This window comes from Symphalangus syndactylus, chromosome 11, assembly GCF_028878055.3.
Source record: "Symphalangus syndactylus isolate Jambi chromosome 11, NHGRI_mSymSyn1-v2.1_pri, whole genome shotgun sequence".
Taxonomy (NCBI): Eukaryota; Metazoa; Chordata; class Mammalia; order Primates; family Hylobatidae; genus Symphalangus; species Symphalangus syndactylus.
In genome coordinates, this window is record NC_072433.2 from 25,760,258 (window position 1) to 25,788,103 (window position 27,846).

Here is a 27,846-nt window from a genome sequence, read left to right on the forward strand (position 1 = left end):
GGGGTGGGGCAGACAAGTAGTGTTAGGTGGGCCAGGGGTGGGGACCCTCCTTGCAGGATGGCTCATGGTGACCTGTGACTGCCTACACTACGTGTAGGGACCAATCCAATGTGCGGCGTATGCATACTGCTGTGAAGCTCAATGAAGTCATTGTCACGCGCTCCCACGATGCCCGCCTGGTTCTCCTAAACATGCCTGGCCCACCCAGGAACAGTGAGGGCGACGAGAACTGTATCCCTTTGTGGAGAGGCAGGCAGTTGGGAGGTGGACAGCATGGGAGGTCAGGCCAGCAGCTCCTCTCCCAGGCACCCCTGGGTGGGCGTGGCCCCGGTAGCCCGGGTTGCCCATTGATTCTGTTGTTGCCTCCTTGACTTGAGGCCCTGCAGACATGGAGTTCCTCGAGGTGCTGACCGAGGGCCTTGAGCGGGTGCTGTTGGTGCGCGGTGGTGGCCGTGAAGTCATCACCATCTACTCCTGAGCCCAGTGTCATCTTGTGGCCTGGAGTTGAGGTCTTGGCCAGGACATCACAAGCTGTGGTCTGGGGTAACAGCCTCTTCCCAGCACCCACCTGCCAGCCCTGCTTGCCTGGCCCTGTCCTGGACCCAGCTTTGCTAGGTCTCCTTGGAAACCAGGCCTGGGCCTCAAAATGGAGATGGATCCCAGGTCTTGTGGGACCCTGGGAGGTTTGGGGACTTTACTGTCTAGCACCCCAGTAGGCCTGTCCTGGCCAGAGAAGACTGGTAGAGGCCGAGTGGGGTTTAAAGGCAGCCAGCCTGGCCCAGCCCAGGAGCGCTATTTATTGCATATTTATTATTTGGATGTCACCATCAGAGACGAAGGGAAGGGTAGCCAGGGAGGGAGTCCAGCCCAGCTGCCTGCAGAAAGATCTGGCTCAGTCTACTATGGGCAGGGCCCCCCACCAAGCTGAGCCAAATGGAGACAGCCGAGCTGAGGCCTGACTTTTTCAATAAAACATTGTGTACTTCTGGGCCTCCTGCTGCCCCGGCTCTGTTTCCCCTGGCGCCAAGAGAAGAAGGCGGAACTGAACCCAGGCCCAGAGCCGGCTCCCTGAGGCTGTGCCCCTTTCCGGCAATCTCTGGCCACAACCCCCACTGGCCAGGCCGTCCCTCCCACTGGCCCTAGGGCCCCTCCCACTCCCACACCAGATAAGGCCAGCCCAGTGCCGCTTCCTCTGGCAGTAGGCACCAGGGCTGGAATGGGGCCGCCCAGCTCCCCATGGCAGTGGGTGCCGCTGCTGCTGGGGCTGCTGCTCCCTCCTGCCGCCCCCTTCTGGCTCCTCAATGTGCTCTTCCCCCCGCACACCACGCCCAAGGCTGAGCTCAGTAACCACACACGGCCCGTCATCCTCGGTAAGCCCCCACCAGGCCCCTGATGCACCACGCCAGACCCTGGGGAGCCTGGGCCCCAGCCCCTGGCAGCTGACCCGGCCAAAGCCCTTCTGCTCTGCATAAGCCCCGACATAAGTACCTGCCGTGGTGTGGGGAGGGGCCAAAAGCTTGTCCCGTAGATGAATGACCTCCCTTCTCCCCCCACACTGTGTCTCTCAGTTGTCTGACCCAGGGGGGCGGAGTGGGGGACTGGGTGTGCCTGAGGTCTTGGCTGGGGCATCACAAGCTGTGGTCAGTCACAGCCACACCAGACTCTGGGCCAAGCCCCACCACTCCTTCCTTGGCCCCCACCCACCAAGGACAAGATGCCCAGCCCAGGACTGGTGAGCAGGAGAGGCCCATCCATGCCCGGCCCCTATTAGGCCCAGCCCCCATGCCCCCAGACCTATCTGTTCCCACCTTGGACTTTGGCAATAAAGGAGCGCCAGGCTGGGTGTTTGCTCTGCAGAGGCAGGGGTCAGCGGCCTTGGCCTCAGCACCTCGGCACCTTCCCTTCCTCAGGGAAGCCTGGGCTTTGGCTACTGGGGGGACAGCGGGGAGAGGGGGTGTGAGCAGGGGAGGGTAAGTGTGCCTTGTATCTGGGGGTTGAGGGTGTGGGAGGTGGGGGGTGGGTCTGGTCACTGCAGCATCTGGGGTGACTGGGGTAAGGGTCATGGGGGGAATCCAGAGTCCAGAGTGAGGGCCGCTGCTCACAGTGCCCGGCTGCCTGGGGAATCAGCTAGAAGCCAAGCTGGACAAACCAGATGTGGTGAACTGGATGTGCTACCGCAAGACAGAGGACTTCTTCACCATCTGGCTGGATCTCAACATGTTCCTACCCCTTGGGGTAGACTGCTGGATCGATAACACCAGGTACAGCCATGTGCTCCGCCCCAGCCCCGACATGCTGCCCCTTGGCTACTGGCTGCTGAGTGGCACCCCTGCCCCGCAGGGTTGTCTACAACCGGAGCTCTGGGCTCGTGTCCAACGCCCCTGGTGTCCAGATCCGCGTTCCTGGCTTTGGCAAGACCTACTCTGTGGAGTACCTAGACAGCAGCAAGCTGGCAGGTTTGTGTCAGAGGGCAGGGCTAGGGCTCCAGGCTGGGGTGCTGGCCCACAGAAGGCATGGCCCAAGCCCCCGGTGCTGCTGCTCCCCCGACAGGGTACCTGCACACGCTGGTGCAGAACCTGGTCAACAACGGCTACGTGCGAGATGAGACTGTGCGCGCCGCCCCCTATGACTGGAGGCTGGAGCCCGGTGAGTGTCTCTGCAGATGACCTGCTTGGGGTGGGGCAAGTGCCCCAGACCCCAGTTGCCCTGACCCCTTCCACCCACTGCAGGCCAGCAGGAGGAGTACTACCGCAAGCTCGCAGGGCTGGTGGAGGAGATGCACGCTGCCTATGGGAAGCCTGTCTTCCTCATTGGCCACAGCCTCGGCTGTCTACACTTGCTCTATTTCCTGCTGCGCCAGCCCCAGGCCTGGAAGGACCGCTTCATCGATGGCTTCATCTCTCTTGGGGCTCCCTGGGGTGGATCCATCAAGCCCATGCTGGTCTTGGCCTCAGGTGAGAAGGCCTCGACCACTTATGCCCAGCGATGGGTGAGACCAAGCTGATCCTGGGCCTCCCTTCATTGCGGCTCCTGCTCACAGTGGCCTCTAGGGGTGCTATCTACCACCCCTGGGCCGGCATGCTCGCTGTCACTGGCCCCCAGAGCAGTGACCCTGGCCTGAGCAATTAGGGTGGCTCCTTCCAGAGTCTGTGTCAGTGATGGCAAAGGGGCAGTGAACACAGAAAGTGAATCCCAGCTATCTGCTCCCAGCTATCTGCCCCCAGATTTGTTCCTTGTAGCCCCAGAGCCTGCCTACCCAGCCCTTGCCTGCCTTCCACTTGCTCGCAGGAGCGCCTTTGCCCAGGGATGTGCTTTACTGAGGATGGATCTGCCAGAGCTAGGGCCAGACCCCCCGAGGCCCCGCCTGCCCTTCCCTAGGGAGTGGCACCAGGGCCCAGTACTGACACAGCTACCACCTACTCCCCACCCCCTGTACCCTGGGAGCTGGTCTGGAAAGAGAAACACAGTCTGGACAAGAGAAACACTCATCAGACACCACCAATAAACATCAAACAGACACCTCTTGTTTCCCCCTTTCTGGAGCACAACTCTGTGGCCCCCATTGCTGCACAAGCCACACAAGGAGCAGAAAGACACATGCCCGAGGGAGGACAGCCAGTACTGCCCCCACCATCCCGGGCCTCACCCACCATCCCCACACGCCCCGGTCCTCAGCCCCGCCTACATTTTTTTTTTTTTTTGAGACAGGGTCTCATTCTGTCGCCCAGGCTGGAGTGCAGTGGCGCAATCATAGCCGCAGCCTCAATCTCCCTGGCCCAAGCAATCCTCCTGCCTCAGCCTCCCAGTTAGCTGAGACTATAGGCACACACCACCACACCTAATTTATTTTTGTTTTTTAGTAGAGACGAGGTCTTGCTATGTTGCCCAGGCTGGTCTCAAACTCCTGAGCTTAAGTGATCTTCCTGCCTCAGCCTCCCAAAGTGCTGAGATTACAGGCGTGAGCCACTGTGCTGGGCCTTTTTTTTTTTTTTTTTTTTTTTGAGACGGAGTCTCGCTCTGTCGCCCAGGCTGGAGTGCAGTGGCGCGATCTCGGCTCACTGCAAGCTCCGCCCCCCGGGGTTCACGCCATTCTCCTGCCTCAGCCTCCCGAGTAGCTGGGACTACAGGCGCCCGCCACCGCGCCCGGCTGATTTTTTGTATTTTTAGTAGAGACGGGGTTTCACCATGTTAGCCAGGATGGTCTCGATCTCCTGACCTTGTGATCCGCTGTGCTGGGCCTTTTATAAAATATTTGTTTATTTATTTTGAGATGGAGTCTCACTCTGTTTCCCAGGCTGGAGTGCAGTAGTGCACTCTCCACTCACTGCAACCTCCGCCTCCCCAGTTCAAGTGATTCTTCTGCCTCAGCCTCCCTAGTAGCTAAGATCACAGGCATGTGCCACCATGCCTGGCTAAGTTTTATATTTTTAGTAGAGACGAGGGTTCCCCATGTTGGCCAGGCTGGTCTCGAACTCCTGACCTCAAGTCATCTGCCTGTCTTGGCCTCCCAAAGTGCTGGGAGCGTGAGCCACCGTACCCGGCCCTATTTATTTATTTTTTAAGCTGGGATCTCACTGTGTCACCCAGGCTACAGTGCAGTGGTGTGATCATGGTTTACTGTAACTTCAAATTCTTAGGCTCAAGCAATCTTCCTGCCTTTGCCTCCTGAGTAGCTAGGACTAGAGGTGCACTCCACTATGCCCAGCTGATTTTTTTTTTTTTTTTTGTAGAGACAGGGTCTCACTGCATTACCTAGGACTCCTGGCCTCAAGTGATCCTCCTGCCTCAGCCTCCCAAAGTGTTGGGATTACAGGGATGAGCCATGGCAGCTGCCCCTGCCCTCCTTTTGAAGCCCTACAGCTCCACCCAACAGAGGTCTTATCAGGGCTTCTCATTGAGTAAGCTGACACTGAGCAGCATTGAATATCAGGCCTGCTCAAGCCTGTGGCTTAGAATCTGTGTCTAGATTGGGCAGGGACAAGATTGAGCATCTGGCTGAGCCTACCCTCAGCAGGTTGTGGGCCAGGGGTAGCCAGGCCTGGCTCCCTGTCCCACCTTGCTCCATATCCACAGGTGACAACCAGGGCATCCCCATCATGTCCAGCATCAAGCTGAAAGAGGAGCAGCGCATAACCACCACCTCCCCCTGGATGTTTCCCTCTCGCATGGCGTGGCCTGAGGACCACGTGTTCATTTCTACACCCAGCTTCAACTACACAGGCCGTGACTTCCAGCGCTTCTTTGCAGACCTGCACTTTGAGGAAGGCTGGTACATGTGGCTACAGTCACGTGACCTCCTGGCAGGACTCCCAGCACCTGGTGTGGAAGTATACTGTCTTTATGGCGTGGGCCTACCCACGCCCCGCACCTACATCTACGACCACGGCTTCCCCTACGCGGATCCTGTGGGTGTGCTCTATGAGGATGGTGACGACACGGTGGCGACGCGCAGCACCGAGCTATGTGGCCTGTGGCAGGGCCGCCAGCCACAGCCTGTGCACCTGCTGCCCCTGCACGGGATACAGCATCTCAACATGGTCTTCAGCAACCTGACCCTGGAGCATATCAATGCCATCCTGCTGGGTGCCTACCGCCAGGGTCCCCCTGCATCCCCGACTGCCAGCCCAGAGCCCCCGCCTCCTGAATAAAGACCTTCCTTTGCTACCGTAAGCCCTGATGTCTATGTTACAGGTTGAAGGGAGGCACTAGAGTCCCACACCAGGTTTCACTCCTCACCAGCCACAGGCTCAGTGCTGTGTGCAATGAGGCAAGATGGGCTCTGCTGAGGCCTGGGACTGAGCTGGGCACCCTAGATGTGCAGCTGCCCACTCTTCTGGTCAAGCTGTTGAGGCAGTGTGCACCATGCCTGCCTCTGTGCTGGGCGTGGGGACTGGAGCTGGCTCCACCTGCAGCCCTGTCAGAGGAGCACGGGGCAGGGGGGTTTGGGGGGACAATTTGAGCTGTCTCTTCCAGCTCCCAAAAGGGCAGGTGAGACAACCTTTTGAGTGCTGGATGAATGACAGGGCCACAAGAGTTTAGAGGCCGGGCACGGTGGCTCACGCCTGTAATCCCAGCACTTTGGAAGGCCGAGGTGAGCGGATCACTTGAGGTCGGAAGTTTGAGACCAGCCTGACCAACATGCAGAAACCCCATCTCTACTAAAAATAGAAAATTAGCCGGGCATGATGGTGCATGCCTGTAATCCCAGCTACTCGGGAGGCTGAGGCAGGAGAATCGTTTGAACCTGGGAGGTGGAGGTTGCAGTGAGCTGAGATCATGCTATTGCACTCCAGCCTGGGCAACAAGAGCAAAACTCCATCTCAAAAAAAAAAAAATTTTTTTTTTTAATTAGCCAGGTGTGGCCACACCTGTGGTCAAATCTACTAGGGAGGCTGAGGTGGGAGGATTGCTTGAAGCTGAGAGGCAGAGGTTTCAGTGAGCCAAGAGCAACGGCAAGACCTTGTGTCAAAGAAAAACCAAAAACGTAAAATAGGCCAGGCACAGTGGTTCATGGTTGTAAGCCTAGGACTTTGGGAGGCTAAGGAGGGTGGATCGCCTGAGTTCAGGAGTTCAAGACCAGCCTGGGCGACACGGTGAAACCCCATCTCTAACAAAAAAAAATACAAAATATTAGCCAGACATGGTGTGTGCCTGTGGTCCCAGCTACTCAGGAGGCTGAGGTGGAAGAGTGCTCGTGCCTGGGAGGCAGAGGTTCCAGTGAACCGAGATCACACCACTGTACTCCAGCCTGGGCAACAGAGTAAGACCCCATCTCAAAAAAAAAAAATTAAAATAAACCCTTTGAGACGGGGTCTATTGCCCAGGCCGGAGTGCAATGGTATGATCCATACTCACTGCAGCCTCGAACTCCTGGGCTTCCAAAGTGCTGGGATTACAGGTGTGAGCCACCAGGCCCAGACTGCTGAAGGGTTTAAACCAGAGAAAGAGTGTGACCAGATTTCCAATTTAGAAAGACCCGCTCTCTGCAGGGTAAGGTGTAGCCTGAGGTGGGGGGCAAGAATTGCAAGGTAACCAGGGAGGCCAGTGCAATGTCCAGGTGGGAGAGGATGCTAGCTGAGATGAGAAGTGCTAGGAAAAAGATGTGTGCAGACAAGAGTTCACTGGGGAGGTGAAATAACAAGGCTTGGCCATGAATGGAACCCAGCACCCATGGTGCCCCTCTTGAGAGAGGGAAGATGGCACCTGAGACGGAAGATGGAAAGACCAGGGTCCCTGTGACTGAGGACTGAGCCTCTGTTTGAGGTTTCGCGGAGGAGTAAAGGCAACAAAAGAGGCGAGAGTTGGAAGAAAGGTGACAAGGAACAAAAGTCAGCTATGCCTGATGCTACTGGGTGGCCAGCAACAATGCAGACTTGGCCAAGGCTCTGAGAGCTTTACTATGCTGGGACTGGAGGTCAGAGTTGAGGCTAGGGTAAGAGCAAGCGGCTCAGATGGAGGGGGAGGAGGACCTGAATAATGTCCAGAAGGGAAGAGATTTGTCCCTCTCTCCAACAGAGGACCCAGTGAGCAGCACAGAGGGCACAGCAAGGGACATCATCCGGTTCCCCAAATGCTCAGAGCCACAAGCAAAGCCGAAAGTGAAAGACAAGATGCAGAAAATCGCCACGGGCCTTTGAGGAAGGGTAAAGGCGAAAGCGAAAGCAGGAAGGACAGACGTGGAGCCTAGCAGAGGACTTTTTAGCTCCTCACTGGCCCCGCTTGTCTGACCGACCCATCCGCCCGCGACCCCTAATCCGCTCTGCCTGCCCCAAGATGCTGAAGCCAGCCCTGGAGCCCCGAGGGGGCTTCTCCTTCGAGAACTGCCAAAGGTGAAGCGGGGCCGCGGGGGGCGGTCACTCCTGAGCCGCCTCTGCTTGGTCGTGGCCTTTTTTCCTGGCTGGGGGTGGGGGAGGGTGTGTTGGGCGACTTGGGTTCCAGGCTTACCCCGGAAGATGAGGGAGACGGGGACCAGGTTAGCGGAAGCAACAGGGGTCTTGAAAGCAGAGCCGAAACCTGGGCGCCCTCCTCCGTTTCCAGAAATGCATCATTGGAACGCGTCCTCCCGGGGCTCAAGGTCCCTCATGCACGCAAGACCGGGACCACCATCGCGGGCCTGGTGTTCCAAGTGAGCAGCGGGGAGGGACGGGGAGCTGGAGGGGAGCCGGGGGTATCGAGCAGGCACTGAGGCTGCGGTCCCTCCCTCTCCTCAGGACGGGGTCATTCTGGGCGCCGACACGCGAGCCACTAACGATTCGGTCGTGGCGGACAAGAGCTGCGAGAAGATCCACTTCATCACCCCCAAAATCTAGTGAGACTCCCCAGCCCAGTTCCCGCATGCAAAAAAGAACGGCCCCCTCGTTCCCACTCCGGTCCCCGAACGTCCCAGCCCTGCTCACACCGATCCTCCCTTTTCCCTCAGCTGCTGTGGGGCTGGAGTAGCCGCGGACGCCGAGATGACCACACGGATGGTGGCGTCCAAGATGGAGCTACACGCGCTATCCACGGGCCGCGAGCCCCGCGTGGCCACGGTCACTCGCATCCTGCGCCAGACGCTCTTCAGGTGAGGGGGCGGGGCTAACAGGACCCCAGTAGGGGTCGTTGCGGGGTCGGGGCCAATGGAAGGCGGGACAGAAAGAAGGGCGGGGCCGCGACGGCCCAGGTGACCGGAAGAGGCCGGCCCAACAGAAGCTGGGCTACAGGAAAAGGCGATGTCAGTCATCGGGCGCCAGGCCACAGGAAGGGGCGGGGACAGCACCTAGGGGCGGGGACAGCACCTAGGGGCGGGGACAGCACCTAGGCGCGGGGGCATAGAGGGGCGGGGCCTAGGCCCCTGCTTGTGGCCGACCCCGCCCATCCTCGAGCAGGTACCGGGGCCACGTGGGTGCATCGCTGATCGTGGGCGGCGTAGACCTGACTGGACCGCAGCTCTACGGCGTGCATCCCCATGGCTCCTACAGCCGTCTGCCCTTCACAGCCCTGGGTGAGCGCTTCTGTCCCTTCTCGAACTCTGCCCCTGTGACCTTGGCCTCACTCCAAACGGCGTGGCAGCGGTTGACTTCAGATGCTTCTCCTGCCTTCAGGCTCTGGTCAGGACGCGGCCCTGGCGGTGCTAGAAGACCGGTTCCAGCCGAACATGACGGTGAGCGGCCTCTGTCCCCGACTTTGTGGTCGCTCGTGGGATGTGCACCCGGGAGCTGGGGTAGCACAGGACCTTGACCCAGTGCGGGTGGGGGAAGGCTTGTCGGAGGAGGTGACCACTGAAGGGTGAGTGGAGTAAGGGCAGAGAAGTGCGGTCCCGACACAACACCGTCCAATACGAAAGAAAGCCTGGACGGCTGGGAGAAGTGGAAGCTCACAGAGGATCTTTAGGAGCGGAGGGCAGAGGGAAGGACCAGTAGGGTCCTACTTATATCAACGTCTGGAGCCTAGATTTTGTTTGGGGTGGGATGGAAGCACGTGATGTTGCCTCAGAGGTGGCTAAGGCTCAGAGGGAGAAACACAGTGGGGGTTTGGGGGGCAAGACCAGATAGGGTGAATGGACAGGCAAGTCCCCAGGCTGTAGCCTAAGTTAACAGCAGAGGGCCCGTTAGGCCTCACACACCTATCACCACAGCTGGAGGCTGCTCAGGGGCTGCTGGTGGAAGCCATCACCGCCGGGATCTTGGGTGACCTGGGCTCCGGGGGCAATGTGGATGCATGTGTGATCACGAAGACTGGCGCCAAGCTGCTGCGGACACTGAGCTCACCCACAGAGCCCGTGAAGAGGTGAGAGCTGGAGATCGGGGACCACAGGGATGTGTGGGGCTGTAGCAGGGGAGATAGGGGGCTACAAAAAGGGGATGGGCCACATGACAGGCCCATGTTCAGAGGCTGTCCCTCCTCCTTCCCAGGTCTGGCCGCTACCACTTTGTGCCTGGAACCACAGCTGTCCTGACCCAGACCGTGAAGCCACTAACCCTGGAGCTCGTGGAGGAAACTGTGCAGGCTATGGAAGTGGAGTAAGCTGAGGCTTAGAGCTTGGAACAAGGGGGAATAAACCCAGAAAATACAGTTAAACAGATGGCTGTGTCATTCTTGAGTGGAATGGGGTGGGCAGGTGGCCAGCAGGGCTCTGTAGCTAAGGCATCCCTGCAGGGGCCATTACCTACCATAGCTCTAGTGTCTGGCCTAAGAGATGCCCTTCACCCATAACCTCAGGCACCTACAACTCCGGAACCCCAGCCCTGGCCAGCATTGCAGGCTTGGTCTCCACCCAAACCTTCCTTCTGACTCCACACCTTGGAGGCTCCCCCACCACTCCACTGCCTTGCTCTTGCCCTCTAGTCCATTGAAGACTTGTAAAACACCAAATACCCCATGTACTACCCCCCACCTAGAGACTTTCCATGGCTCCTCAGTGGCCCAGGACAAAGCTCATACCTTTCAGTCAGGCCCCCACAGGCCCCACTGAGGGCTAAAGTGCTGACAAGAGGAGCTGCTCCCTGACTCTAAGGCAAGTTCTTACCAAGCACCTCCTCAACCTTGCAACATCTTTACCCATGACACCCCTCAGATGACGAGGCATGCCTGCACTGCTCACGTGAAGCTCGGCTTCTGTCTGCACACGCTGGGCTTGTGACTCCAAGTTTTCCAGGCTAACAAGGGTCACAGGACTCACATGGGGAGAGATGACATGTTTCTCCAACAAACTTTGCTGGGCCCCTGCTCAGTCTCAGGCCTGGCTGCTGGGTGCCAGCAAGAGCATCCTGCCCTCAGCAAGAATGGCTGAACTCCGCTGGAGCTTCAGAAATGTCAGGGAGAGTCTGCCCAGGACCCAGGGAGGGTCTATGCCAGGCTGGACATCCCTGGGCCGCTGACTGTGCTCCCTGCACCCCAACATTCTATTATGAATATTTGTAAATGTAACTGAAAAGTAGAAAGAGTTGTATATTGAATACCCTTATACTGTCAGGTCACCACAGACCTGACAGTACTTTGTTATATTTGCTTTATCATCTATCCATCCCTCTATCCATTAATTCATCTCTTTTTTTTTTTCTTTTTTTTTTGAGACGGAGTCTCGCTCTGTTGCCCAGGCTGGAGTGCAGTGGCACAATCTCAGCTCCTCCACCTCCCGGGTTCACGCTATTCTCCTGCCTCAGCCTCCTGAGTAGCTGGGACTACAAGTGCTTGCCACCACGCCCAGCTAATTTTTTTTTTGTATTTTTAGTAGAGACAGGGTTTCACTGTGTTAGCCAGGATGGTCTCGATCTCCTGACCTCGTGATCCGCCTGCCTCGGCCTCCCAAAGTGCTGGGATTACAGGCGTGAGCCACCGTGCCCGGCCAATTCATCTCATTTTTTGACTGATGCGGTTTCTTTGAGATGGGGATCTAGCTCCATCGCCCAGGCTGGAATGCAGTGGTGCACTCATGGCTCACTGCAGCTTGGAACTTAAGGGCTCAAGTGATCCCTCCTGCCTCAGCCTTCTGAGTTGCTGGGACTACAGGTGTGTACCATCATGTGCAGCTCATTTCTTAATTAAAAAAATTTTTTTTTGTAGAGACGGTTTCATCATGTTGCTCAGGCTGGTCTCAAACTCCTGGAATCAAGCCTCCTACCTCTGCCTCCCAAACTTTTGGGATTACAGGTGTGGGCCACCACACCCAGCCCTGATCTGTTCCTGAATCAGTTAAAGCCCTCACATTCCCGGAAGGAGGCCAGCCAACGCACCTGTTAGAACTTTGCACACAGGGTGTCTTCTCCCTTCAAGCTTGGCCTGCAGCTCAGTAACAAATGGGCTGCAGACACCAGGGGCTTGCCCATGGGAGCCCCAAGGCCTAAAGAGGGTGGCAGAGATTTGATGTCTGTCACTCTCCACCTGCAGCCTCAGTCCAGGGTCTGCCAGGCACCAAGAGTTCACACTTTGCCCTCCTAAATGCCAGGCCCTTCATAAGTATCATCTCATTGTTAAGAGTGGGGGCTTCAGCGCCAGACAAATGAGGGTTTGTGTACAACTCAACCACGTGCTGGTGGGAGAGTCACCATCTCTGAGCAGACCTGTGACTCCTGTTCCAAACGGATGAGGAACCACTGAGATGATGTGTTAGGACTCCCAGCCTGCCAGAACCTCACAGCCCCTGGCCCTTCACAGCAGTCGACCACCGTGTGCATTCCTTCCACCAGTCAGAACACCCTGGACGCTGAGCGGCCTTCTCTGAGAGCCTGGTGCCTTTGATAGCCCTGGGTGACTCCTCTGATCCCAGCCACCAGGTTGTCACTATAGACCTAATTTAACCATCTGTCCTCGGTACCCAGGGCTCAACATTTGGAATGGGAGGTGGTTCTGGGAGCCAATTAGAGGCCAGGCTTTGGGAGGTGGCAGAGGTGAGAGCCTCATACCTGGGCTCTGTCTGGCAAGTCTAGGCCTGGGTCAGGGGACCTTGGCCTAAAGGGCCTGTCTTGCCTGGAGCATGGGAGGGGGCTGAGTCTACACAGCTGGCCTGGCCTCAGGCCTGGAGCTTTAGCTCAAGGACGAGAAGACCCATAAAGCCAGACCCAGCTCCCAACCTCACATCTGCCACGATGTTGCTGCCCAGCCTGACCCTAAGCCTGGTTCTCCTCGGCTCCTCCTGGGGTGAGTGGGCCAGGACCAGCCCTGATTCAGCCCTGGGACCAACTCAGCTCCCAGCACCAGCCCAGAGAAGGAGCTAGGCTGGCCGGAAGGGACGAAGGTGGACAGAGTGGGCAAAAGAAACAGGATATGCCAGGGCAGGGGAGCAGGAACAGGCCTGCAGGGCTGGGAGGGGGCAAGAGGTGGGGTGGTCTCACGAATAGGACCAGAGCTTGAGCCAGGCCCTGGAGCCCAGGAGGGTTTAGGAATCTGAGACAGGAAGACCTGTCCATGTCTTTTAGAAAGAACCTTCTGGCTGCATGAAGGGTATGAACGGTTCAGGTCGGGAGGGGGCAGAGAGACCAGGGGTAGAGATGGGGAACAGCAGGGACTAGGCTGGAGAAAGATGTAGAACAGCAGGGCTGGGGGACTGGTTGGGTGGGGATAACCAAGATAGCTGTGGGGCCCGAAGGTGCTTGCATGTACCCTGTTGGGAAGGGGTAGTGCTGTAACCTCTCGACAGACCTCTCTGGGGTGCACAGCCTGGGGCACCCAGAAGGAGGTGGAGAAAGGTGGGCTGAGGCATGGGAAGCAGGTCCTCATTAGCCCAATGGCCAGGCTGCGGCGTTCCTGCCATCAAACCGGCACTGAGCTTCAGCCAGAGGATTGTCAACGGGGAGAATGCAGTGTCAGGCTCCTGGCCCTGGCAGGTGTCCCTGCAGGTACACCACCGGAGGGGTGGGCAGGGTCCTGGGTACGTCATGCCTAGGGGCAGCCTCAGCAGCCCACCCCCACTCTGACCTCTGAGCCCTGACCCCGGACAGCAGCGGCTTCCACTTCTGCGGTGGTTCTCTCATCAGCCAGTCCTGGGTGGTCACTGCTGCCCACTGCAATGTCAGGTGAGTGCCTGCACTCCACCTGCCCCGCCCCTCGCCTCTTCCTGCCTCCTCCCCTAGCTGTCCCCCTCTGGTGCTGGCCTCCCTGCAGCTGCCTAATCCCACCCCTCTGCAGCCCTGGCCGCCATTTTGTTGTCCTGGGCGAGTGTGACAGATCATCGAACGCAGAGCCCTTGCAGGTTCTGTCCATCTCTCAGGTGAGTGCCAGGGCTGCAGACACGGAGGAAAAGTGGGCAGTGCAGGTGGGTGGGTGCTGGGAATGAGGAATTCAGGACATGCCCTGGCCTACCCTGCTGAGCACCCATCAGAACAACATGGACTGTTTCTGACCCCACAGGCCATTACACACCCTAGCTGGAACTCTACCACCATGAACAATGATGTGACGCTGCTGAAGCTCGCCTCGCCAGTTTGCGTGGCATCCTCAAACAAGGCTCTGACTGAAGGCCTCATGTGTGTCACCATCGGCTGGGGTCGCCTCATTGGCGTGGGTAGGAACTCAAGCCAAAGCTCAGGGTGGGAGGACTGGGGTGGGGACCAGTGTTCTGGGCCCCACGTGACCACCCCTCCTGGCCCACAGGCAATGTGACACCAGCACGTCTGCAGCAGGTGGCTTTGCCCCTGGTCACTGTGAATCAGTGCCGGCAGTACTGGGGCTCACGTATCACTGACTCTATGATCTGTGCAGGTGGCGCAGGTGCTTCCTCGTGCCAGGTGAGCCCCAGCACCCGGTCCTCTGCACTGTCCTGTGGTACACCTCCCCACCCCACCCCCACTCACTTCTGCCTCCCTCTTCCCTCTCAGGGTGACTCCAGAGGCCCTCTTGTCTGCCAGAAGGGAAACACGTGGGTGCTTATTGGTATTGTCTCCTGGGGCAGCAAAAACTGCAATGTGCGCGCACCTGCTGTGTATACTTGAGTTAGCAAGTTTAGCGCCTGCATCAACCAGGTCATAGCCTACAACTGAGCCCACCACAGGCCCCTCCCCAGCTCAACCCATTAAAGACCCAGGCCCTGTCCCATCATGCATTCCTGTCTTCCTGGCTCAGGAGAAAGGAGAGGCTGTTGAGGGTCCGACTCCCTACTTGGACTTCTGGCATAGAAGGGGCTGAGTGACTCCTTGAGTACCAGTGGCTCTTCCTAGAGTAGCCATGCCCAGGCCAGGGCCCCCACCCCTCCTCCAGGGCAACCCCTTGATCCTACAGCAAGAAGCCAGAACTGTGGGAATGAATGGCAGCCCTCCCTGGAGAGGCAGCCTGTTTACTGAATACAGAGGATACATTTACAAACTGAATACGCATAATAAATAACTGCACATTCTCCATCCATAGTCCATGGCATGAAGGCCCAAGTGGGTCTATCAAAGGCCCACATCTCCAAACCCCCTCTCCTGCCCTCAGGACCAGGCCCACCCTGGGCAAAAGAGAACATAATCCCCAGGGCTTCAGGTCCCCAGAGACACTTGGGGAACTGGGGGGAAATTTTGAGGCCATGGGGCTTGGTTCTCCACTGCCTCCTGCCCAGGGGGCAGTGGGGATGGCAGGAGGATGTGTCTAAGGCATAGTCGACTTGGCACAGAGTGGTCTCTTTAGTTTTGTTTCCCACTGGAGGTGGCACATGCAGGAAGAGGGCCTGGCCCAGGCTGCCGACCAGCAGAAGCTGAGTGGGAGCCAAACCCTCCCCCAATGGCAGGGGCCCTGCCATCGGGCTAAGGCCAAAGCTGGGCCCTGGCCCCATGCTACCCACTGAAGGCAGCTGTGGAGGAAGGGGCTTGGGTTCCAGCCTGGTTTGTGGTAGGGGGAGATACCACAAAAGAAATGGGGACGGTTCTGGCTCAGGCCTCTGGGAAAGCAGCCACCCAACCCCACCCACCTCCCGCAGGGGATCCTTCCAGCTTGAGGCTCAGCGGGACCCAGACTGGAAGGTTAATGCTGTGAAGGGAAGCAGCACAGGGTGGACAGGGCAAGGCCAGCTGTGAGAAAGCAGTGCCCCAGACACCCAGGGTTCAGAGGCAGGTCACACAGTATGGCTAAGTTCCAGGGAGGGGTGCACAGAAGCTCAGCAGAAGGGGAGAGGTAAGCAGCCAGGGACCCTCCCCCAGGGCGGCAACTCCTACCTTCCCATGTCCTCGTGGAGGACTACGGGTGTGCACGATGGGCATGCAGTGATCACTCCCAGGCTGCCAACAGCCATGCAGACACCAGATGGCGCCTTCATGCAGCTGCAGAGGAGGGAGCAACAGAGCCTGAAGGGAAAAGGCAATGGGCTGCACCAAAGGATAGAACCCAGGCTGACACTGGACCCTAATGGGGAGGACCCCCTTCCCTCTGCCTTGGCCCCCAGGTGCCCCATCCCCCAGGTAGCAGCAGTGGGGCTCCCTTTAACCACCCCGTTGGGAAGGAGGCACCTGGGGAATGGAATGGACATCCAACGGGGAGAGGGAGGTAGCGATGAGCTCTACAAAGAAGGCACCAAGGGTGGTGGGTTGAGACCCCTCAGAATCTGGAGAGGCTGGAGCCTGGGCAAGCTGACGACCAGCATGGCCACACAGTCCAGAAGGGTGAAGGTCCATGCCATGGCCCTCCACCAGAGGTCCTGGGACCAGGAAGTCTCCCTGGGGGCAGGCACCATGAAGGACGACAGATCTTGGCTGGGAGGTGGAGGGCTGTTTCGATCTAGCCAGCGGCTACGGGTCCAGTCAAGGCACAAGCTTTGTGCCTACCAGGGTCTCCCACTGGAGCATAATCTTAAGGATCAGGATGCTTGGGAATGTGTGGAGCCAGGGAGAAGGGCTCTGTGGAGGAAAGGGGGTCCCAGAAGTAACTGTCCCAAAGGGTCCTGAGGCCACAGGACACTACACCCAGCACTGCAGGTCCCTTTGATTTGGGAAGAGTCAAAGGGCAAGGGAGACAGTGAAGGCCAGGTCCTATCCCTTCCCAACTCCACCAGAGCAGCTGCCCACCAAGAGGGGTATCAGTGCCAGGCCAGGCTCCCAGTCAGGGGGAGTCACAGCCCCCTGCACTACCTCCACTCTGTCACACCTGGCCCTGGCCCAGGCCCATGGTGAGGACAGGGGCTGCTGAAGGCACAGAGAAAGGGCTGGAGCCAGACATTCTTCACCTACTGCGGGCCACATAGGCCTATCTCCAGAGAGGGCATCGGGCCCAGATTACACCACAGTGTGTGGCCAGGCTGGGCCGTGCCTCATGTGTGCACAGCCAGGCGGCTCAGCCATTGTACTGCTGCTGGTAGCGCAGGTTGAGCTCCCGCAGCTCCCGCTCCCGCACACGGCGTGACTTGTTGGAGCGTGTGGAGCGGCTGGAACGTGTGGACTGGGCAGATTTGGTGCTCTGGCAGCGCGAGGAGGCACGTTTAAGGAGGTTCTGGGATATGGAGCGGTGCAGGTTCTTCATGGATGAAGAGGCAGCCATGCTCACCACCCACGGGTGCCTCAGGGCCTGCAGTGCAGTCATACGGGCTCCAGGGTCCACTGTCAGCAGGCGGTCAATGAAGTCCTTGGCCAGGTTGGACACACTAGGCCAGGGCTAGAGACCAAAGACAAGCATTAGAGTGAGAGCATCCGACACTGCCCACCCCATCTGGATGAGGCCACTACTCAGCATCCCTCCACTTTCCTGAGAGAGGTACTGCCCCTCCTCTCATGTAGCGCTTGCGGCCTCCCCGCCCAACGCTGGCCCAGGCTGAACAGGGGCTGCTCTCCAGGTGATGGAGTCTGGCAACGAAGGAAAGGACCTCTCCACTCTCCCAGGGAGCAAATTCTATGGTGCACTGGACCCAAAGCCGGGCTCAGGGAGATGGCCTCTGCCAAGAGCCCCCAACTTGCCCCAGGAGTATCATAACACAGGGAACTGTAAGAGAATGACTCAAACTTTCCCACCACATCCTAAGTCAGATTGAAGCTCCAATATCTGGATGACCAGGATCAGGCTATTTAAATGGGAACTTCCTAGTCCTTACAGAGAAGATCCAACCTCTGTCCAACTGCCGAAGCAGTGGTAAGAGACCACTGCTCCCTGCCTCCGTCTCCCAGCATGGGGAGGAAAGGAAACAATTCAAGGCAACTAGATTTCCCAGTCGGCTGAGGGCAGGCGCTTCCAGGACAAGGAAGGAACCAGGACCCTTCTCAGTGGCACCCTCCAGCCCGCATTACTTCTCTAAGCCACAAAGGGCTCCTGGCAGTGCTGTGCGCCAGCCTCATTTTAGTACATTCTGTCCCCTGGGAGGAACTCCATAAAGCCCACTCTGCCACATGCACCCCGGGCTGCCTCATCTCAGCCCCGAACCCAGCAGCTGTCTGTCTCAGGGCCTCAGGCTGCACAGCTGTCTTCACCTGACTGGATCCTCAGGTTCTCAGGGTAAAGGACACTTGCTCAGACTCCCTCTTAGCCCCCAGTGCTTCCAGCAATTATTCCAGCTGTAACTTGAGACTGCAATTTCATGTTTATTATTCCCATGAGATAACGCTGAGCTGGATGAGCCCCTGCCTGGTGCTGTGCATACAGGAAGCACTCAGTAGGCACAGGCTCAGACAGTAAACAACCCACGGTGCTGCCAGATGGGTGCCCTTTCCTGGAGCTGCTTCTAGGCCTTGGGGCTCAGCCAGGTGAGTCTTTGCATCCCTGCATCTCCTAGGAGCACTTTTGGCATGGGCTCTGATGCTCCCCCAAGGATAGGCAGCTAGGACCTTTCCTGGGCCTGCTGCAGATGACTCAACAGGAATGCTAACCATCCTGTCACTTTCCCTCCTGCCAGCTGAGGTCTGCCTGTTCCACCCATGGCACCCTTCACCTTGAGGAACCCCTGAACATGCCCTCCAGGGGGTTCAGGAGGATCTGAGAGCCCACCTTCAGGGCAGGTGCACAGCCATCTAGCAGACACACACACTCACTGACTACTGCTACTCCCAGTCTGGTTCGCCTGACCTCCAACTCTTCCCCTACCACCCTTCCCCACTGCCACAGAGGGGTGAGGCAGGGAGAACACGCTTCCACCGTCCTGAGGAAGGGCTGAGGCTACCTGCAGCTGCTGTCTTCACCCACTCTTTGGAAGGTTATTCCAAGTTTTACTGAGCTGAAGTGGGAGCAACAGGGGAACCATATTCCCAAACACACCTAACAGGGTCATCCTCTACAGTGGGCCAGCAGCAACCCAGTGACTCCTGGGGAGATGCTGGCCCTCAGGAGGAGGAAAGTCAGGGTCCAAGAGCATGCAGCCAATGGAGGTCCATAGATGCCTTACTATCCAAGGGCTGTGGGTGGGCGCAGAGAGCAACAGCCCTCCTCGACAGGCAGGTAAGTCTCCTGGGGGCTTGTGTAGTTCAAGATTCATATTGAGGGCCGGGTGTGGTGGCTCATGCCTGTAATCCCAGCACTTTGGGAGGCTGAGGCAGGTGGATCACAAGGTCATGAGATCGAGACCATCCTGGCCAACATGGTGAAACCCCGTCTCTACCAAAAATACAAAAATTAGCCGGTCGTGGTGGCGTTCCTGTAGTCCCAGCTACTCAGGAAGCTGAGGCAGGAGAATTGCTTGAACCCGAGAGGCGGAGGTTGCAGTGAGCCGAGATCGCACCACTGCACTCCAGCCTGGCAACAGAGCGAGACTTCGTCTCAAAAAAAAAAAAAAAAAAAGATTCATATTGAGGTATTGAGGCCGACATGCAGGGCAACTGGACTAGACAGCTGCCACAATAGCTTTTGGATCACAGCTCAAGAAAACCCCAAAGGCCAGGAGCAATGGCTTCCGCCTGTAATCCCAACACTCTGGGAGTGTGAGGCAGGAGGATTGCTTGAGCCCAGGAGTTCAAGATCACCCTGGGCAAGATGGTAAGACTCCGTCTAAAAGAAAAAAAAATTAATAAAATTTTTTTAAAAAAGAAAGCTCCATGGTTGCCCCCTGAACACAAGAGACCACTACTGGGGGCAGCCAGTCCAGACCACAGACATTCACTGTAGCCCCCATCACCCACCGGAGAGACAGAAGCTTGATGGAGACAGCACACACACAGCTGAACAGAGTGGGTCAGGGGACACCTCTGCTGCCTGCTGGCTTTCTACAGTCTCCAGGAAGAGGAGGACTCACTAGGAAGCACGCTGCAGCTCAGTCTGGCCTGTTGCTGGAACAGCCCCAAGACAGGGCTGACAGCCCAGGGTGTCCCAACAGGGCTGGGACATGGATTCTGCCCCTGCCCCTTGGTCCAGCCAAGACAAAAGAGGGGCAACTCCCCTACAGAGGCCAGGAGCCTGAACACGGATGGACTGGAGGTTTCACCACTTCACATCTACACCCAGCCAAACCGTGGACCTGAAACTCCAAACCAGTCACCGGTGCAGTCTTGGAGGGGCCTTTCCCCAGACCAGCCCTATGGGCTTAAATGTCTCCATCTTCAGAGTGGCACAGGTTCACACCAGCAGGCATCAACCCCTGCTGCTCGTGGAGCAGCCGGCCTGTTAGTGCCAAAGCGAGCCAGATCGATCCCTCTCCCCCTGCTCCCCAAGATTCTAGCCTCACCAACTACTATGGGCGTGTGGCTGTGTGCAGAATGCAGATGGACTCATTTGTCTGAGGGCTGGCCTGGCCTCTCTGGCAGGTCCCAGCTCTCCCCATCTTTGAAGAGCTGTGAGCAGCTGGGCCAGGTGGGTCCCCCAAGCCAAAGTGACTCAAGTCATCCTGACCTGGCCCCCAGCCTAACCCTTGTACACAGAGGAAAGTCAGGCTGAGCACAAGAAGGTGGTCCTCATCCAGTTCACTGACAGTGAGGCGGGGGCCTAGGGTGACTTTCAGAATAGCAGCCTCTGGAAGCCCTGCTGAGGCCTCCCACAGGGCTCAGAAAAGTAAGGCTTTCCACACTCGCCCACAGCCAGGCTTCAGGCCTCACATCAACTCAGCACCTCCTAAGAAAGCACTCAACACCAGCAGCCCAACCCACCTGCTTCCCCTGGAGCCACATAAGTACATGTGTCAGCCAGAGGCTGACTGGCCGGGAAGCATTCTAAGCAGGAGAAACAGGAAAATGATGAATAGTCATGCCCTTCAGTCTCCACAAGTCTGTTTGTTCTGGGTGAAGAATGGAACTCTTGCCTCAGTATACTTATTTGAGCCACACCAGGGACACACATGGCCTCAGTTGGCTGACAGATGGCACAGGTGCCAAGACCCACCTGGGCAGTCTCTGAGGCTTCCACCTGCTTCTGGGTCGATGTGGAGCACGACGCACAGAGGGAAACACTAAGATGTCGGCTGGCTCTATGCCCAGACTCTCAGATCTTCCCTTGCTCTGGGATCAGAGAACAGCTTTCATACCCAGGGTGACAGTCTCCACTCTCTCCTTTCCACAGTCTCTGGGCAAGTCAGTGGCTCACACCTCTAATCCCAGCACTTCGGAATGCTGCTGCGTGAGTGAGGGCTGGGCCCTGCTTCAAGAGGAAGACAAGCAGGGGCTGTGGGAGGAGGGCATCACCTCTGCTCTGATTCCAACCATCAAGCTGGCTGCCTTTCTCCTGAGTCCATGGCCCTCAAAGAGTCCTTTTCCCCTTGCAGTTAGGGTACCTGCTCCTGATGTTGGAACAGCAAAGATGCCAATAGTGGGTATGGGGAGCGACCTCTTCCGTGAGCACCTCCTTATCAACTGGCCTTCCTCATCCCCCTACCCATGCTGGGCCAAAGCCACTCCTAGGCAGTGGAGTCCTACTCCCCCTGGAGAGGGAGAGGCAGCAGAGCAGGAAGGGCTTTCCGCTCCCGCCCGAGGACCCCCCGCACCAACCCTTTTCATTTGCTCTAGCTCTAATGTCTGGCACAAGGGCCTGGCATGAACACTACCCAAGCCACTGCCAGCGGTCTCACCTTGAGCCGAAGGGCTAAGGAAACAAAGAACAGCGCCAGCTCTCGCAGAGGCTGCAGACAGAGGAGGAAGCTGCTTCTTTCTGGCAGCAAACACAGCTTACAGGGTGGCCCTAGACTTCCTCTGGCAGGCAGGGCTGCCTACTGGCAAGTGAGGCTGGGAGAGAAAAGCCCCTTGGTGTGTCTTCTGAGTGGCATCTGGGATAGGCTAAAGGGTTGCATTGCAAGCCCAGCAACCTGAGTTCTAGTTCTACTCTCTCTGTCGGCCTTAGATAAATCACACCACCTTCACTTTTAACAGGAGGAAGGGGCTGAATGTCATGAACTCTAAGTCTCTTCCAATTTCTAAACTCCTGAATTCCTTTTTCTCCACCTTTTCCTTCATGTGGCCACAAATGAAGCACAGAGTCTAGCATTTAAGCTGACCTCTTGAGCCCTGGGTTCCTTATCCAACCGATGATGATTCTGGGGCAGGCTGGCTGACAGAGAAGGTGGCCCCACCACAGTGCTGCTAGAGAAGGGATGGGAAGGGAGGAAGAAGCCTGGGCTTTGCTACCATGACTCAGTTCTTCCTTCAGCTCTATTTCAAGATGTATTTTCAGACCCACTATTCCCACCTTCAAAGGCCTCCTTTCTGTACTTACGTGGGCCTGAATGAGAGCAGAGAAAAGGGCACAGAATTCTGGAAACAGAGCTTTGAGTTTACTCAGGAAAGCAGCATGACAACAAGAACGGCACCCTGTGATGCTGCCCATGACGAAGGGCATCAGCAGAATTAGACACTGTGTGGCAGCAGAGCCAGCATCCCCTCCTCTGGTCAAAAACCCATCATCCTGGTGCCTGCGCTTCCAGACCAGACAGAATCTACCACCCTGGGACCCGGCAGAGGGCAGGTGAGGGGCAAGCAACAGAAAAGGGAAGGGTGTGGGGGGAGAGAGCCTGAGGAGAGAAATAGAGGGAAGAGAATGCAGTTTTAAAAACAAGTAGAGAATTAAAAAAAAAAAAAGCAAAGAATCAAGATTAAAATGAGAAAAGGTGTGACAACTTAAAGGTTAGTAAAGCTGTGTTCTGAAACTTGAAATGGATAACAAAATGAAATGGTGTGCCCCCACCTGTCCCTGCCCAGAGCCAGAGTGGAGGGGAAGGAGAGGAGGGAGACAGGGCACAACTCAAGATCGAGAAGGATGCTATTTGCTCGCTTTGCAATAGGCCTGTGCCACCAACATAGCGATGTCTGCTTTTAACAATGTCCTGGAGTAGCCCTGGAAGGTTCCAGATTTAGAAGCCTGCTGCAGCATGATCTCTTTCATCTACACTCATCAAGGGTTCCGCTGAGGCCAAGTGGTTCCCAGGGCCCAGCCTGGTTTTTTGATTTTTTTTTTTTTTTTTTTTTTTTTTTTTTTTTTGAGAGAGAGGGAGTCACGTTCTGTCACCTAGGGTGGAGTGCAGTGGCGCGATGTGCAATCTTGGCTAACTGCAACCTCCGCCTCCCAGGTTCAACCGATTCTCCTGCCTTGGCCTCCTGAGTAGATGGGACTACAGGCACGTGCCACCACGCCTGGTTAATTTTTTGTATTTTTAGTAGAGACGGTGTTTCACCGTGTTAGCCAGGATAGTCTTGATCTCCTGACCTCAAGATCTGCCTGCCTCGGCCTCCCAAAGTGCTGGGATACAGGCGTGAGCCACAGCACCTGGCATTATTTTTTTTTTTCTTTTTCTGAGACGGAGTTTTGCTATTGTTGCCCAGGCTGGAGTGCAATAGAACCATCTCACTGCAAACTCTGCCTCCTGGGTTCAAGCAATTCTCCTGCCTCAGCCTCCCAAGTAGCTGGGATTACAGGCATGCACCACACCACAATGCCCAGCTAATTTTGTATTTTTAGTAGAGATGAGGTTTCACCATGTTGGTCAGGTTGGTCTCGAACTCCTGACCTCAGATGCCACCCACCTTGGCCTCCCAAAGGGCTGAGATTACAGGTGTGAGCCACCGTGCCCAGCCTTTTTTTTTTTTTCTCAACTTCCTCCCATCCTAATTTCTGAGGCAGTTTGGAGGCTCAGTGACTGTAACCATCTCATCCACACTGTAGTCTCTGTCCCTGGAACCCCAGGCATACAGGACTTGGCTTAGGGCCAGTGGTAGGTCAACATGGGATGGCAGGAAGAATGAAGAGATGAATGTGACTAAGCCTTCTGCTCCAAGCTGGCTGGGCCACAAGGGAGCAGAGCTCTCTGGGCACCACACATCTACCGAGGGACGTCAGGCACGATGGAGAAGGGTAACCTTGTGTGATGGGAGGACTGACCAGGGAAGGTGAGCTTGGAGGGGCACAGCCAGTGGGGATGGCTGGACCAGGTCACCATCAGCTATGCCATGCAATTGAGAGCCAGCCTCCACCTCAGTAGGTGTGGGAGGAGGATGAGCATGGGAGGCTATGAGTGGATCTAAAGAGGTCAGGTCTGGACACAGTGGCCCACACCTTTAATCCCAGCAGTTTGGGAGGCCGAGGCAGGAGGATCACTTGAGGCCAGGAGTTCAAGACCAGGCTAGGCAACGTAGTAAGACCCTATCTCTACAAGAAACCTAAAAAATTAGCCCGGTGTGGTGGCCCACACCTGTAATCCCAGCTACTTGGGAGGCTGAGGCAGGAAGATGGCTTGGGCCCGGGAGTTTAAGGTTACAATGAACTATAATCACACTACTGCACTCCAACTCTTGTTCCTCTACAACAAGACCTTGTCTCTATTAAAAAAATAATAATATCGGGGCGCGGTGGCTCACGCTTGTAATCCCAGCACTTTGGGAGGCCGAGGCGGGCGGATCACGAGGTCAGGAGATCAAGACCATGGTGAAACCCCGTCTCTACTAAAAATACAAAAAATTAGCCGGGTGTGGTGGCGGGCGCCTGTAGTCCCAGCTACTCGGAGAGGCTGAGGCAGGAGAATGGCGTGAACCTGGGAGGCGGAGCTTGCAGTGAGCCGAGATTGCGCCACTGCACTCCAGCCTGGGCGACAGAGCAAGACTCCATCTCAAAATAAATAAATAAATAAATAAATAAATAAATAATAATAATAATAAATAAATAAAAATAAAGAGGTCAGAATGTGGGAGAGATGACAGCCCAGCAGCTCCCAGAGGAACTTGAGGGCCCAGAAGTGACCGAGCCTGTGAAGGGCAGTGCTCTCCAGCTGGAGACAGACAATGAAAAGACAGGAGAGGGAGGGGATGGCTGACGCACCAGGGATGGCTCTGAGTGCAAGCCACCACACCCTGCTCTTTGTTGGCCAGGCCTCAAGGGCTGGAGGTGGAAAAAGTGATGAAAGGCAGCTGTGACCCAGGCTGACGTGATGCTATGGGTGGTCAGCAGGAACGGCTGAATGCAGCAGCATGGCGGGTGGGTCTGCTCCTGCCACTACAGGGAAGTTGCTACTTTCTGGGGTGTATGAAACCAGGGCAGCAGTGACAAAGGAAAACCTGAGGACAGGGCTCTGGGGAGCCCAGTGTTGGCACAGAGGTGACACAAGATGGGGCTGCTGCTCTTCTCCACTCAGAGCTTCCTCCGGCCTCAAATGGAGAGAGCTTCCTCTGCCTTCCTGCCAGAGATCTCCAACCAAAGGCAGGTCCCCAGCCACAGTGACCAACTGAGGGTCCACTGCCTCCATCCAGTGGCCCAAACCATGCCACCTCCCAGTGACCAGTCAGGAATCCAGCCTGAGGGCATTGGCTCCTGCAGTGAAGGAGGGAGACTTAATCTGTTGAACACTTGGTGTTTTGGTGAAGTGGGGATGGCTTTTCCCAAGGGAACCTTCCTGGCCAGGTATGGGGGCATCTGATCATCCTCATGGGATCCTCACACACAGACAGCATAAGCATCCAGCACTTGACATGCAGCAGCCCCAGCAGGCCGGCAGGGAAGAAGGGCTTAGGGACAGATGCCTCATAGCAAAGAATTCTAAACTGATTTGTGTTTGCTCGTGCTGTCAGCTATTCAGACAGTCGTGGGAAAGCCATCCTCTGACTCTGGGAGCAGGGGTCAGTGAGAAGAGAGGTGAGCTGATGGGTCCATCACAGTCCCCACCCACACTGAAAGTGAGAAAAGTCAGGCAATTAAAGCATCCAGGAGAATCCAAGCATAAGCCAGGAAACATGCTCCCCGCTTCCCTGCCTCCACTCTGCCACCAGCATATACATTTGGTCTCCTGCTCTCCAGACACCCGGACAGCGCTCCCCATGACTCTGGGATGAGGTCCTATCCCTGTTCACATGGCTGCTCCTTGTGACATATGGGGGGAGATGAGGGGCAGGGAGGGAGACAGAAAGTCAGAGCATAGGACCAGGCCGCATAACCAAGCCCCGTCACCTAGAGATCACTGAGACATGCCACATTCTCTGCATCTTATTTTATCTTCTACATCCCAAGGCATGTTAGAGTCACTTTAAGAAGTGGGGAGGCTGAGCGTGGTGGCTCACACCTGTAATCCCAGCACTTTGGGAGGCCGAGGCAGGCAGATCACCTGAGGTCAGGAGTTCCAGACCAGCCTGGCCAACGTGGTAAAACCCCGTCTCTACCAAAAATACAAAAATTAGCCAGGTGTGGTGGCTGGCACCTATAATCCCAGCTACTTGGGAGGCTGAGGCAGGAGAATCGCTTGAACCCAAAAGGTGGAGGCTTTGGCGAGCCGAGATCACACCACTGCACTCCAGCCTGGGTGACAGAGTCAGACTCCACCTCAAAAAACAAAAAAGAAGAACTACAGCTGGTCAAGCTCATTGCCCCTTCAGGTATACTTAGCCCCAGATCAATGTATGGTCAACCTGCAGACCAGACACCCACCCCTGGGAGGCCACCTCCCACCAGCCCTTGTCACCCAGGTAGCAGCAGAGTGGCTATGAAGGTGGGCTTCCTCTCCCAACGGTACTCTGTCCCCTGCCCAGCAGCACTCACAAGGCTCTGTGAGAACTTCTACCCAAGCCCATCTGTTCCTGGTACAGTCACCTGGGCTCACCCACAGCTCAGAGACTGGCCAAGCAGAGGAGGGTGATAATTCAGGATGCTGAATGCAGCAGACAGCAAAGCTCCTAATGGCATCACTCTAATATCAATCCTACAAAAGCCCCTTCATCCGTCCTGCCTCTAGGAATAGAACTCTTGACAAAAGCACTGACATCAAGGATGTCACATTTCATGTCAAGTGAATCACAGGCTCTCCGCATTGGAGGACCCTGACAGTTCTCTAGCATGAGTCTGCAGCTAATGACTCACCTTCTGTGCCATCCTTTAGAAACAGCTCCTCCAGGCCTCCTGTTATAGGAAGCCTCCTCTCAAGGTGACTGTGTCCTCAGACTGCTCTCACATTCACACAGGCCTTCCCTACCTCTCCCAACCTGTGTCTCCCCACCACTTCCAGCATGCCCTCTCCACTCCAGTGCCTCTGGGTGCTGGGTAAACATTCAGATTTCTCCTTTCCAGTCATCTCCTCCTCAGCATTTACTCCTCTTCCAAGAGTCTTGTATTTGCCCTAAAAGTTGACAAGCACACACCAGCCCTGGGCCTTTAAATCCTCCCCCTGCCTGCACCCACAGGCAGCTGTGGCCAGCAGCCTCCTAAGCGCATTGCCAGCAGGCTCTCTGCTTCCTCCTGGAGTCTGGCCCCTTGAGGGGCGCACTCCACTGGCTGCACAGCCTGTCTGCCTGCCAGCAGTCACATTTGGGACACTTCCCAGGGTGTCATCAATAGCCACCGGTGCTTCCCTCAGGAGAAGCCAAGAGAAAGTTCCCCCACCAGTTATCACTTATAAATACTCCAGTTCAACCCAGCATACAGGTACCATTGTGCACTAAGCCTGGACACGACAGTGGACAGCATATGTACTGATGTACACGCTGTCCTCAAGGACCCTACAGGCTAGACAGGAGAGATGTGTCCACTGATCAGTAGCCAGAAAGCACTGAAACAAGAAACCAGCAACGTGCTGAGGCACACATACCAGGGAGAGCAGACTGCAGCGCTAGACAGGCCAAGAACTCTGAAGCCGAGACAGCCTGGAATCAAATCCCAGATGTGCCACCCTCCGGTCAGGAGACCACGGCCAAGTTATATAACCTCACCATCCTCAGTTTCCTCATCTGTAAGGTGGGGGATTATGTACCACCTGGCAGGGTTGTCATAGATTGGAGATGGGGGTACAGAACATTCAGTCCTGGGTCTGCTACTCAGTAGGCACCACACAATGGCAGTAGGCAGAATTATTTCTAAAGGAAACAACTAAGACCGATACTGGGAGCAGCATGAACAGTTGAGGCAGAAGCTTAGTGTGGAGAGTGAACGGGGGCAATGGCTCAGGCCTGTGGTGTGCAGGGAGTGGGGTGGGGTCTAGGGCATGGGCTTCGGGCTGGGGGATCTGGAGTGCCAGAATGGTAGGCAGGACCCCACATGCTCTCCAGGTCAGAGGGTAGCCCGGAATCCTCTCCAAGTCTGCCCATACAAGCTGATGTCCCTCCT

The 27,846-nt window shown here is 56.5% G+C and overlaps 5 protein-coding genes and 1 long non-coding RNA gene across 12 annotated transcripts in view; 4 read left to right on the plus strand and 2 right to left on the minus strand.

The window, feature by feature from the left end:
- Positions 1 to 990, plus strand: part of SLC12A4 (solute carrier family 12 member 4) — a 24,645-nt gene extending 23,655 nt beyond the window's left edge. For all 4 annotated transcript variants that reach the window (XM_055297685.2, XM_055297686.2, XM_063611732.1 and 1 more), the window contains 2 exons: positions 98 to 231; positions 387 to 990. In XM_055297685.2, coding sequence (XP_055153660.1) covers positions 98 to 231; positions 387 to 478 — 226 coding nt within the window. In that variant the 3' untranslated portion in view covers positions 479 to 990. The remainder of the gene's footprint in view (positions 1 to 97; positions 232 to 386) is intronic.
- Positions 753 to 8,897, minus strand: LOC134731705 (uncharacterized). The gene is made up of 2 exons (XR_010114181.1): positions 8,794 to 8,897; positions 753 to 8,755 (listed from the first exon to the last, which is right to left on the minus strand). It is a non-coding gene; the product is annotated as an uncharacterized lncRNA (long non-coding RNA).
- Positions 1,126 to 7,605, plus strand: LCAT (lecithin-cholesterol acyltransferase). Of its 3 annotated transcripts, none has more exons than XM_063611774.1 (7): positions 1,126 to 1,370; positions 2,105 to 2,261; positions 2,341 to 2,456; positions 2,551 to 2,646; positions 2,730 to 2,954; positions 5,074 to 5,666; positions 7,516 to 7,605. In XM_063611774.1, the coding sequence occupies exons 1-6, from the start codon at positions 1,217 to 1,219 to the stop codon at positions 5,646 to 5,648; spliced, it is 1,323 nt and encodes a 440-aa protein (XP_063467844.1). In that variant the 5' UTR covers positions 1,126 to 1,216; the 3' UTR covers positions 5,649 to 5,666; positions 7,516 to 7,605. The 3 variants fall into 3 exon arrangements, with proteins under 3 accessions (XP_063467844.1, XP_055153664.1, XP_055153665.1); XM_055297690.2 differs by having other exon boundaries at positions 1,280 to 1,370; positions 2,077 to 2,261; XM_055297689.2 differs by lacking the exon at positions 7,516 to 7,605 and having other exon boundaries at positions 1,217 to 1,370; positions 5,074 to 5,670.
- PSMB10 (proteasome 20S subunit beta 10) lies at positions 7,516 to 10,056 on the plus strand. Its single transcript, XM_055297692.2, has 8 exons — positions 7,516 to 7,829; positions 8,038 to 8,125; positions 8,211 to 8,308; positions 8,420 to 8,560; positions 8,865 to 8,980; positions 9,081 to 9,139; positions 9,614 to 9,765; positions 9,891 to 10,056. The coding sequence occupies exons 1-8, from the start codon at positions 7,774 to 7,776 to the stop codon at positions 10,000 to 10,002; spliced, it is 822 nt and encodes a 273-aa protein (XP_055153667.1). The 5' UTR covers positions 7,516 to 7,773; the 3' UTR covers positions 10,003 to 10,056.
- A 91-nt stretch (positions 10,057 to 10,147) lies between these two features.
- On the plus strand, positions 10,148 to 14,553 carry CTRL (chymotrypsin like). The gene is made up of 7 exons (XM_055297693.2): positions 10,148 to 12,615; positions 13,210 to 13,329; positions 13,400 to 13,490; positions 13,603 to 13,684; positions 13,825 to 13,978; positions 14,068 to 14,201; positions 14,292 to 14,553. Exons 1-7 carry the CDS (start codon positions 12,564 to 12,566, stop codon positions 14,403 to 14,405), a joined length of 747 nt encoding a protein of 248 aa, XP_055153668.1. The 5' UTR covers positions 10,148 to 12,563; the 3' UTR covers positions 14,406 to 14,553.
- A 152-nt stretch (positions 14,554 to 14,705) lies between these two features.
- Positions 14,706 to 27,846, minus strand: part of PSKH1 (protein serine kinase H1) — a 38,277-nt gene continuing 25,136 nt past the window's right edge. Inside the window, exons 3-4 of one of the 2 annotated variants that reach the window (XR_010114179.1) lie at positions 15,894 to 17,031; positions 14,706 to 15,731 (exon numbers count right to left, since the gene is read on the minus strand). Coding sequence is in view for 1 of the 2 variants with exons in the window: in XM_055297691.2 (XP_055153666.1) it covers positions 16,714 to 17,031 (318 nt within the window). In the remaining variant the exon portion in view is untranslated. Of the gene's footprint in view, positions 17,032 to 27,846 lie in introns of both variants that reach the window. The other variant, XM_055297691.2, reaches the window with a different exon arrangement.